General features: G+C 37.6%; 1 protein-coding gene across 2 annotated transcripts in view; it reads right to left on the reverse strand.

Moving 5' to 3' along the window:
- Positions 1-12,781, reverse strand: part of faf1.L (Fas (TNFRSF6) associated factor 1 L homeolog) — a 151,137-nt gene that overhangs the window by 103,041 nt on the left and 35,315 nt on the right. For both annotated transcript variants that reach the window (XM_041589257.1, NM_001091736.1), the window contains 1 exon segment: positions 3,396-3,487. In XM_041589257.1, coding sequence (XP_041445191.1) covers positions 3,396-3,487 — 92 coding nt within the window.

Below are 12,781 nucleotides of genomic sequence, written 5' to 3' on the forward strand. Positions count from 1 at the left end.
AAAATTTTCCCAGATTAACTCCCTACAACTTGTAGTTAAATCCGGAGTCTTGTATTTGCATAGTATCCAGATCTACTGAGACCATCTACAGAGCACATTCTGTAGCAACACCACTCTCAGCTGTAGGTAAGTGAGGTTTACACAGTCATTTACTATTTACGGCTGAACAAGACATCTGCAGATAATTGCAGCCTAAACAACTTTTGCCATAATTGCAGATGCATTATTTTTTAATGACTATGCATCCATGCGGCTTTTAAAGGAGAAGGAAATGCTAAAATTAATTAAGCTTTTTCAAAAAGGTCTATATAAATACACCGGTAAACCCTCAAAGTAATGCTGCTCTGAGTCCTCTGTCAAAAAACAAACAAAACCACACAATTTCTTTCCTTCTATTGTGTACACATGGGCTTCTGTATCAGACTTCCTGTTTTCAGTATAAACCTCCAGGGCTAGGGCTTGAGCATGCTCAGTTTGCTCCTCTCTCCCTCTCCCCTCCCCACTGTAATCTGAACCCAGAGCTATGAGCAGGGAAAGACTCAGGCAGGAAGTGATGTCACACCAAGCGAATATGGCAGATGCTATTCTAAACAAACAGAGAGAGCTTCTAGAGCTATTCTGGTAAAGCTTCTGGTAAAGCTTTCTGCAGAATAAATATAGTGTTCTAGCTTGCACTACTGTGGATAATCTATTGGCAATAAACTGCTTTGGTAGCTTCCTTCTACTTGGCCAGCACTGTTCATTTGTAAAAAATTACAGCTCTTGTCCTCAATTTGTATCTATGCTGAATTCCAGCAGTACTTCTCCTGCAAAGTCGGACTGGGATGCCTGGGTCCACCAGGGCTGAATCCAAGGACCTGGCTACCACCCAACCCCCCCAACACGCACATCCCTGGTTGGAAAAGGTCCAGGGGGGAAGTGGGGGACGGAGGGGAGCAGGACCAAGCTTGGGTCAAGGTGGGGAGAGGGGACTCTGTCGGTGAAGGAACAGGCCTGAATCCAGGGGTGGAATGGGCCTGAGTCAGCAGGGCACATGAACGCCTGGGGCCCACTGGGTTTTTTCCCAGTGTCCTGCATGCCCACAGTGTCGGACTGGCCCACCGGGATACCAGGAAAATCCCGGTGGGCCCAGGTGTCTGTAGGCCCTCATGCTGCTAAACATTTGGCATATTTCATGGTCATTCCCTATTTCTATGAGAAAAAGAGGCTAAATAGATGGAATAATGGATTATAGTATATAAAGAAAAAAGACTAGGAGAATAGAGGTTGAGTGAGGAAAGGAAGAATAATAGTAAGAGAGTTGGCCCCTGGTCTAAAGATTTTGGGTGGGCCCCTGGTGTTCCAGTCCAACACTGCATGCCCAGTCCACTAGTTGGCCTTTATCTCCACATTGAAAGTAATGTAATTACTGGACTGATTTTATGGGCCTAAAATAAAAGAATTTATGAGCAAAAAAAAAAAAAAAAAAAACTTTCCTCAGATTCCCAATAACCAGACAGGGTGGGATAAAAATTAATGTGACCACAGCACCATGCGTCAAAATAATGTCAGCTGATGCCCACCAGTTAACTCACAACTGTAACCTCTTGAATGGTTTCTGACCACTCCTTGCAGTTCATCAAGCCGTCATCTGACTGACAAACAGTGCTATTCATTCCTATAGGATTTTTAGAAGTGTACTTATCAATGGGTGAAAGAGAGAACTCACCATTTGATGAATGCGATTATAAAAATCCCATGGGAATTAATAGAATGTGGATGAGTTTACTAAACACACCCTCCAGTCTAACAGCCAATGAAGAGATAGCATAACTGGATCCCATAGAAACTCTGCTCTAGCTGTCTGATCCTAGTTTTTTATTCTAAGCACCTTTTCTGAGCTCAGCTTAATTACAGTGCTCAAACCCAGCAGAACTTTTTATTAAAATGCGTTGTGCCTGTGTAATCCTGCATTGCATGAACTTTGCAGCATATTTGTCTCAATGCTATGATGTGTCAGAGGGAAAATGGCTGCCGGGTGAAAGCTGTTATTTGTTTTAGGAAAATTAGAATTAATAGAATGTGGATGAGTTTACTAAACACACCCGCCAGTCCAACAGCCAATGAAGAGATAGCATAACTGGATCCCATAAAAACTCTGCTCTAGCTGTCTGATCCTATTTTTTTATTCTAAGCACCTTTTCTGAGCTCAGCTTAATTACAGTGCTCAAACCCAGCAGAACTTTTTATTAAAGTGCGTTGTGCCTGTGTAATCCTGCATTGCATGAACTTTGCAGCATATTTGTCTCAATGCTATGATGTGTCAGAGGGAAAATGGCTGCCGGGTGAAAGCTGTTATTTGTTTTAGGAAAATGTGATGGTGCGGACAAATAGAGGGGGTATATGCAGTGCCAATGATGTGGCGTGAGGTGGGGAAGATATGCCAAACTTATCTACATAATAGGAAAATGTAGGCTTCACATGTCCTTTAAGCTCTAAACTCTCATTTTCATAAATCTGCTCCCAGTGTACCATGAGTCTAAAGGTCACAGCACACAAAGCTTTTGTCTCCGTGATTATAAGGGAAACTGCCTGAAAGCACCAGTACTGGCCACTCACCATTCTTGACATGAAAACACTGAAGTTTACTGTCTCAAGTCAAAAGTCAGGCCAGTGCTGGTATTTGGAGTTGCTTCACAATACAGTCATTGGGTGGAGGCAGAGGCAGTTCTAGGTGCTTCTCTGCTGCCAGAATTACAGGGGTTGTTCACCTTCCAAACCATTTTTTCACTTGAGGTGTTTTCAGATTGTTCACCTTAAACAAAGACTTTTTCTACAAATGCTTTCCATTTTACCATTCTCTCAAAATTGAAGTTTAAAGTTCCTGTCTCTGGGCTTTCATTCTGGTAGCTCAGTGATCCATCATTCTGAACTGTTTCCCTATTGCTACATTTGGTTGATACAATTAATTAATACATTTCTCACCAGTATCTTTGGAATATTAGCAATTATTGTATCAATAAAGCATTTAAAGTAACTCAGGCATTCTGCTCAGCAGGGACAAAGATAAAAAATGTATCAAATAAATGTATCAATTTAGAAAAGTTTGTCACCGACCCCCCCCCCACAGCTGATTTAGAAGGTGAAAAATGAAACTTTACACTATAGTATAAAAACGGAAATAGAAAGTAACTGGAAAATTTCTTTATTTCTGGTGAACTATCTGAAACCAACTGAACTGAAAATGTGTCAACAACCCCTTTAAGGAGGAGGCGGCAATAACCTGGGTTCAGCCATGGATATTTTAACAACCTTTAGGCAATATATAATACGCACAAAAAAATATATTATACACATAAAGGCTAATATAATCATATAAACATAGGCAGAAACAATTCTTCAGCGTCATACTTTACCTAGACTGGCTTGAAAGAGAAGGAGGTTGTAACTCGGGGGTGAGGACATAAAGGTTATTATTTTTTGGCAAGTGAAGATTTCTCAAAACAGTCTGGGGAAAAAATAAAAACATCATCAGTTAGATAAAAGCATTCTAGTCTCGGCAATCTGGCAAGCAACATGATAATATCCTGCCCAATAACAAAATGAATTGCTGGGGCACAGGACCAGCGCAACGAAGAGCAATGAAAGATTATTACATAGCTCACAGTATGTTTACTCTGCTAGTTGTGCATCCCTTCACTGAATAATCATATCCTATTACAGAGCTAACCCGGTGGTGGTGGATGTTTCTGTTCTAGGAGGCCGCCATGTTACTTTTGAAGAAAGTGGCTGTTTGATTTTCTAGGCAAGCAATTGATCAGAGGTGGAGGTGTACTACGTAACAATAAAATGCTTTCCTTGATTTAGATAAGCATTTTACAAAGTATAAAATTGTAGAGCAGGCACTCAAATGAAGGCACTCTTCCACTAGGAAATACTTTAAGTAAAATTATTTATTATGTCACATTTATAGCCATACGCGTTTTGTTTTACCAACGCTTAGTCATAGGCCATAAGTGTTGGTAACACGAAAAGCATAAGGCTATATATGTGACATAATAAATAATTTTACTTTAACGTATTGCATGGTGGAAGATTGCCTTCATTTGAGTGCCTGCTCTACAATTTTTCTGGTTTGAACCACTCCCCTTGCTGGGGGCGGAACGCCTGGCCCTCTTTCATTACTTGGGAGTTACTATTTCATGTTGGACTACTAAATATTGTATATTTTACAAAGTATGTCATAATGCATCTGAAGTTAATTTAGTTCATTAAAAAATGCATATGGAGCAGTGGACTCTCTATTTAGGTTTGTAGGTTTTGAAATCCCTGACTCCAAAAAATAGTTTAAGGAAAAAGAAAAAAGCTAAGAATCAATAAATTGTGGAAAATAAAAATGCAAAAAAAAACAGAATTTCTAGTGATCGAGCAGATCTTCTTGCACAGGTAAGAAGTTACAAGATGTAGTTACCCTGGTTTAAGGTCAGATTACCTGATTTAGGGTCAAACCTTTCTATGGCACATCTACTATTTAGAGACTTTTCCAATGAGGTTTTTATCTTGATTCTAAAACTTCAGTTCAGTTCGAGGCTATGAAGAGGAGCTTTTATGAAATGCATGTATCTTTTACTTGAACAGCCCTTTTATTCAGCTATTTAAAGCTGTGGCTTTCCAAAAATAGTCCAAATGTCCCTTGAAATGATAGGTCTGCATACTGGGAGGCTCTGTTTCTCTGAAATCACTAAAATGCCACTCGCTCAGATGCTTAAACGAAATATCCAATAACATCTTGCATACTGAAGATCTGAGTAGAGCCATGTCTTACAAAAACCATAAGGTGTCCCTGCAGTATTTATGGGAAATTTGTGGCAATCAGTTATGCATAATTACCTGCCTAAAAATGATCACATTCACATTAGGTAGCAATGAAACCTGCATAGTGACAACTGCTTGTGCTCAGGATAGGCACTGGATGAAAGCAGCATTTCATGCAGTGGACCACCCAGAGGATAGCAGGGTGACAGGAATATGAAGTTGTGATTTACAATTCTAGCCCACCTCCTTTCCAAAGAAAACTATTATTATTACTGTTAGTGTGTGTGTCATTAGTGATGCTTCACTTTTCGCAGAGGCTACACGGGTTTTAAATATAACCCTCTATGACGTGTATATTTCTTTTTCCTATTAACCACTGTTGAATGAGTAGAAGCCTTTAAGTTCGTTGCAGTCTTAATAAGATATATGTGTTATAAAATATATTAAATTACATTTATTTAAAGATAAATCAATTTTTTAAAATGTACTTGACATGAGAACAAATGAAGAGTTTTAGATAACAGGGTCGCTATTGTAAAATGTGTATTGCTAGTTCTAATCCCTAAAGGGGTTGTTCATCTATGAGTTAACTTTAAGTATGATGTACAGAGTGATATTCAGAGACAATTTGCAATTTTCATGTTTTACCGTTTGTAATTTCATCAATCATGTTGCTAGGGTCAAAATTACCCTAGCAACCATGCATTGATTTGAACAAGCAACTGAAACAGAGACGGCCTGAATAGAAAGAGGAGTAATAAAAAGTAGCAAGTAACAAAGTAAAGAAAGTAACAGTAATTGTGTAGCTATACAGAACATTTGTTTTTAGATAGTGTCAGTGACCCCCATTTGAAAACTGAAAAAAGTCAGAACAAGAAGGAAAAAGAATTAAAAAAAACTATAAAGAATAATAATATAGACAATTGAAAAGTTGCTTAGAATTGGCCTTTCTATAACATACTAAAAGTAACTTAAAGGTGACTCACCCCTTTAATAATCCTTTTTCACAGTAGCTTTTACTATAGTTTTGTACAGATTTTCAGATATAAATTGTTTATTAGTATGCTTTCTCAAGCTGTGCATCAGTAGGGTTATACAAATTGCTCACTCATGACACTCAGCCAGTTAGAGTAGGTGAAATGTGTTAGCAATTCATAGTAGGTCTATGCTGGGTGCAGCTAAATAAGTTACAAAAAAAAATAGTAGACACATATATTACTATAAAAAATAAAATCTACAAATTAGAGGATTTTTATAATACAGGTAAAGGGTCAGTTATCCGGACAGTAGAAAAGATTTGACGAGCACTCCATTCACCCGTTCGATTAAAATAAGTAAATATTTATTTCAGCATATTAAAAACATCAACATCATTGATGTTTTTAATATGCTGAAATAAAGATTTACTTCTTTTAATCGAACGGGTGAATGGAGTGCTCGTCAAATCTTTTCTACTGATTGTGATTCACCTATGCTACGGGCTTGGGGCGATGCACCCGGGCCACCCGTCTGATCTGGTGAGTTCCTTCTCGTTTATTACCCTTCATACTGTTTAAGGCACAAGTGAACCCAGGAGCGGGACCCGGGGTTTATACACCTGGGTCGCCATCTATTTTGGGTGAGCGGTTTAAAAGTGCATTTTTGAAAGAGCCCGCTAAAGAAACCTGCATCATCTAGCATAGGCTTTAATACAAAGGTGTTTTGGTGCATATTATTAGCCGGGTTTGTCTCTGTTTAACATATGTAAACGGAACCAAATTTAGCACATAAACTTTTGTATACGCATAATTTATTAGTTGCTTTTTGTGCTAGAATTTGGGAATTTGTAAAGTGAGTTATATAAGGGTATTTCAGGGCAATTATGTTAGAAGTGAATGAAAATGGTCTAAGCAGTAACATAATGGAGGTTGAAGGGCGGCATCTAAAAAGACTGGAAGACGCATTTGAGAATTTAAGTGCACAAACCGCAGCTGTAATACCAGACCGTCTTCTCCCTGAATTAGAAAGATTGGGCTTGAAGGAGCTACGGACTTGTGGGGATATAGCCACATTGGAGAAATATATGCAGGTTAAAATGATACCTCATGGCCTTAGGATAAGAAAATTTCCCACATTTACACCATACAGTGATGATTTTACATTTAAATGGAATGCGGTATTAACAGAATGCTCCAATAAATTGATACAGTTGTTGGTTGATTATAAAAAGGAGCACCTAGTACTAAGTAAACGAGACATTGAACAAGTAAAGAATTCTATTGAGGAATCGAATGCCGACTCTGATCGTGATGAGTGTAACCAGGCAATTAAAAGTAAACTGAGAAAAGAGGAGGATCAAATTATTGCAAGAAAAGTTAAGAAATACAACCGAAATAAAAAAAGATTATGAGGAAGGTACAGTATATGTAAAGGGGGCACGCTTCAGTTATAATTATAAGTTTAGAACACCTAAGTCTATTTTAAAATATCTGCAACGATCTAAGCATGTTAGTTTCTCGAGCATGGATGATTCATATGGTTTAGACGCAGATACTCCCCGTTGTTCTTCTCCCTCTTCCGTATTCTCACAGAGTGATCGTGACATGAGAGTCCAAGAAGCTTTCACGGACGTACAACGGAGCGAAATCTATCGAAGGGATAATGATCCAAAAAACTGAATGGACTTGAGTAATGGGCTGGTGAATTTACATTGCGGAAAGGAGGATGTTTTCTTTACAAGAAATTATCAATGGGGCACAAAGACTCGGTCGCAAAGTCGCAGAGTGGATTCAGCCGTGGAAGTGGTGGGAAAAAGTGGAAACGTGGAATATCGAAAGAAAGGAAAGAAGGGATTGAAGAAAAATCGGTATTGAACTTATCCAATAGACAATTAACCATGCATCACCTCTCTTCACTTGCAAAAGGGTTATCTTATTCACCCGAGAAGGACTTTAATGTTTTTGAGACTTTAATTGACGTTAATACATTTGTAAGGAAGGCAGTCTTAGAAATGTTTTTTCTGGCAGGGGAAGATACACAAATAGATGAGACAGAAGGTACTAGTAGTCACTCGACGATTATTACATCTGCGGTGGGATTTCCCTCTGATTTAAATAATCAAAGTCCGATACTCTCGGGGAGCATAGAGTTAAACACAAATGATACGGTTTTTCCATTTGATTTTCAGGATGAGAGGGCCATGCAGAGTTTAAGATCCCTTATGAGTGAGGCGGATAATGAGGTTTCTCGAAATTACGAAAAACAGATTTTTATCCTGTTTTCAGAGGACGTAATGTTGAAATTTTTCAGGAATTACTGGAGAAAGATTTAGTTCAGCTCCATAACTCCATAAAAAAGGGTTCATCTAATCTATCGTTTAATGAGAGTAAAGCTGTGAAAGAGCTTAAAGAAGATCAGACAATTGTGATCCGTAAGGTTGTTATGCTTGATAAAACGGACTATTTTGCCGAAGCCTTAAGACAGTTACATGAAGTGGAAGCGTATCAGAAACTTAGTTTCAACCCTCAGGGGGATTTTAGGAAAATTCTGGCGCAATTGGTGGAGATGGGTTACTGAAATGGCGTATTTAACTTCAAGGTACGTGTCCATTTGGTTCCAGAAAAAACAAATATTCCCATCTTCCACCATTTGCCCAAGATTCACAAAAATAAAATCCCACCAGAGGGCAGGCCTATTGTTTCCTGTGTAGGATCTCTGAATGAGAATCTATCAGAATTGACTGACCTGTTTTTGCAACTATTGGTAAAAAGGCTTGACTCTTATATAAGGGATACTAAGCATATATTACAGGTTCTGGATAGGTTTTCTTGGGACAACGATAACTTTGGTTGGGCTACGGTGGATGACGTTAGCCTTTATTCGTGTATCCCCCATGATAAAAGTTTAGAGACAATAAAGTATCACCTGTACACATATGGAAACTATAAAGACACGGTAAACATCTTTATTTTAGAAGCCCTTGAATACCTACTTAACACAATTTTTTTAAAATTTGGGGGTGATTTTTACCAACAAAAACACGGGACCTCAATGGGTGCGAAGTTCGCGCCCACCTATGCCAACCTCTTTATGGGGTGGTGGGAGGAAACCCTCATTTTTGGAGGTGAATTCTTGGGCCTGAATAATGTCAAACTTTACAAGAGATATGTGGATGATTTGTTATTCGTGTGGAATTGCACAAAGGAAAGCTTTGCTGAGTTTGTAAAATATCTAAATAGTAATGATTGTAATTTATCATTCACCAGTGTTTTTGGAGGTCAGAGCATTAATTTTCTAGATTTAGATCTTAAGCATAAAGATGGCAGAGTGTTTAATACAGTATACAGTAAGGAGACTGCAGGAAATACTATTCTAAGAGCAGATTCGTGCTAAGCATGTCTTTAGGGCCATTCCTACTGGTCAATTTCAAAGGTTGTGTCGAAATTGTAGCAGATAATGAATACATTGCGAAGGCGTTTGAACTTATGGATAGGTTCTTGGCAAGAGGTTATTCTATGGAGGTGTTAGAAACAGCTTTCTGTAAGGCACTGAGACAGGATAGAACAGATCAATTAAAGAATAAAAATAATAAAAAAAGAGATAGTTGCTAAGACTGATACACCAATGTTTATTACGATTTATAGTAGGCAACAGATTAAAAATATTATTAATAAACGCCTCCCGGTGTTGTATGGAGATGAGAGCCTTTTTGAAGTTTTTAAAAATGGTTGTAAATTTGTCACACGTCGTGCAGGTACTTTAGGTAGTGTATTGGCCCCAAGTGTGTTACATGACAACAGTAAAAATTAAATGTGGTTGCTAACTAAGGAAACATATAGATGTGGCTCAACAAGGTGTGTAACATGTGAGAGAGTGTTGATATCCACATCGTTTGTAAATCAGAATACAAAAAAAAGCTTTGAAATCAAGGATTACATAAATTGTAACACCAAGTTTGTGGTGTACCTACTGACTTGTCGGAGATGTAAGTTATAATATGTGGGGTGTACCACTAGATCGTTGAAATGTAGAATCACATAAGAATGGGGACAAGGAGAAGTCTATCTTTAGCGCATCACAGGATGGACAGGTAATTGTCCCGCTCCCCTACATCCTGTGCTATGGTTTTTAACAAGTTAATATTCGCCCCAGGGGAAGCTATGAGAATGACATACGGAGACTCTAGTCTTGTTAGCGCTTCTACATCCCTGTGTGCTTCTAAATCTTAATGCACTTAACCAGTTCATTTTGGATGAAATTGCCTTGATTTATGTTAATTCTTTTTTCGGATGAATTTATCTTGGATTATGTTAATACTGGCTGTAAGAACAATAAATTTTAAAAAAAAACACGTCAGTTCATAGAGATAAAATATCCGGTGGATTAATTTCATGTTATGTTACACGTATTAATTGGATTTTAAAGTCAGATAAATTTGTTAATTTTTATTTATCACACATATTGATTGTCTTAGAAATTTAAATTTAAAGTTACACTTTGTTAAAATACTTAGGGGCAGATTCATTAAGGGTCGAATTTCGAAGTTAAAAATCCTTCGAAATTCGACCCTCGAATTGAAATCCTTCGACTTCGAATATCGAAGTCGAAGGATTTAGCGCTAATCCTGCGATCGATCGATCGAAGGATTTTTCGTTCGATCGAACGATTAAATCCTTCGATTCGAACGATTTTAATCCAGCGATCGAAGGAAAATCCTTCGATCAAAAAAAGGTTAGCAAACCTATGGGGACCTTCCCCATAGGCTAAGATTGACTTCGGTAGGTTTTATCTGCCGAAGTAGGGGGTCGAAGTTTTTTTTAAAGGGAAAGTACTTCGACTATCGAATGGTCGAATAGTCGAACGATTTTTACTTCGAATCGTTCGATTTCGAACAAATTTAACCAATTCGATGGTCGAAGTACCCAAAAAATACTTCGAAATTCGAATTTTTTTCATTCGAATCCTTCACTCGAAGTTAGTGAATCTGCCCCTTAATGTTAAAACACAATGAATTAAACGCTTTAGAAAGATCGGAGACGTCTGGTAAAACATGTCAGGAGGAATATGTAATTTTTATAAGGCTTACTTTAACTGAAACTTAATTTATAAGGACTGTAATTAAAAGGAATGTTAGTGGATGGAATCGTAACCTCCAAGGACCTCTGTCACATAAAAAATCTTTTACAGCATTAGGGATAAGAAGTCAGCGCAAGAATGCAATGAATTTACTTGTTTATTTGTTTGATGAGATTGTTACCTCAATGAATTCCTATTATAAGGTTTACCGCATCAGAAATAAGAAGACAATGCTAAAATGCAATGAATATATTTATTTATTTATTTATTCCAAATGTAAAATATTGAAGTAAAGTTTTTTCACTTGTTAAAAAGCCTTTTGCAGCAAAAGGGTTAATATGCCCTAATCTGTTTGAACTCAACTTAATTGCTGAGATCATGTCCGGAATGTTAGTTTAATAAGCCGTTGGCTGCATGTGTATGTAATACCTATGACTACGTATCGGATGATACGAAACGCGTCAGGGAATTGATGTTTTTAATATGCTGAAATAAATATTTACTTCTTTTGATCGAACGGGTGAATGGAGTGCTCGTCAAATCTTTTCTACTGACTGTGACTCACCTATAGCTACGGGCTTGGGGCGATGCACCCAGGCCACCCGTCTGATCTGATAAGTTCCTTCTCGTTTATTACCCTTCATACTGTGAACCCAGGAGCGGGTCACGGGCTTTATACACCTGGGTCACCATCTATTTTGGGTGAGCGGTTTAAAAGTGCATTTTTGAAAGAGCCCGCTAAAGAAATCTGCATCATCTAGCATAGGCTTTAATACAAAGGTGTTTTGGTGCATATTATTAGCCGGGTTTATCTCCGTTTAATATATGTAAACGGAACCAAATTTAGCACATAAACTTTTGTATACGTCAGTTATCCGGAACCCCATTATCAAGAATTAAGGGAAGGCAGTCTCCATTTTAATCAAATTCTTTTCCTCTGTAATGATGAAACAGTTCAATGTACCTCCAACTAAGATATAATCCTTATTAGAGGCATCCTATTGGGTTTATTTAATGTTTAAATTCATTTTAAATAAATACTCACCGCCATTCTATTCATTCCTTTGGGATTTTTAGAATCCTATGTATCAAATGGTGAGTTCTAACTTTCAGCCATTGATAAATACAATTCTAAAAATCCCGTAGGAATGAACAGAATGCGGGTGAGTTTTTATTTATTAAACTCACATTTTGATATATCTGCCCCTAAATATATGGAGATCAAAATTAAGAAAATATGCCTCATCTGGAAAACCCCAGGTCCCAAGCATTCTGGATAATAGGTACCATTTCTGTATGTGATTATTTAACCTAATGAGGTAATGGAGGCCACAGTAAAGTCATGTTTGTAACTTTTATGTTGTGACTAAGTCACATACATACAAGCCATTTTGGACAGAAAAAAAACATCTTTAACTTAACTAGTATGGTACAGATAGCAGTGTCCTGTGACATAATAACACAGTGATCTAGGGTGGAGGGAAAAAAATAAAAAGACACTCATCGAGTTAAACCTATTTGACAATAGACAAGCTGCCTTCTTCTCTTTCTAAAGATTTTTGGGGGGGGAAAATTAATTTTTCATTCTGCAACTTTCAGACTTGTAATTCTAACTGCTATATAGTTGTAAGGGCTTAATTATCCAAGCAACCAGATAGTCGAATAAGAAGATCACAAGAAGATAAACAGTTTAATACAAGATCAACAATAAAAAATAACCTTCACGGCCAATTTGGGTTTTCATTTGGTTGACCGTTTAGCTGCAGGCTGGAACCAGGCAGCACAGCAGGTAATAATTAAATAAATAATGAAGACTGATTGAAACCTTACTTACAATAGGTCAATTTATAACATACCAAAATAAAATATATAGATGAATACATAGGTATAGATTCTATAATACAGAATACTTGGGACCTGGGGTTTTCTGGAT

Source organism: Xenopus laevis, chromosome 4L (genome assembly GCF_017654675.1).
Source record: "Xenopus laevis strain J_2021 chromosome 4L, Xenopus_laevis_v10.1, whole genome shotgun sequence".
NCBI classification, from domain to species: domain Eukaryota; kingdom Metazoa; phylum Chordata; class Amphibia; order Anura; family Pipidae; genus Xenopus; species Xenopus laevis.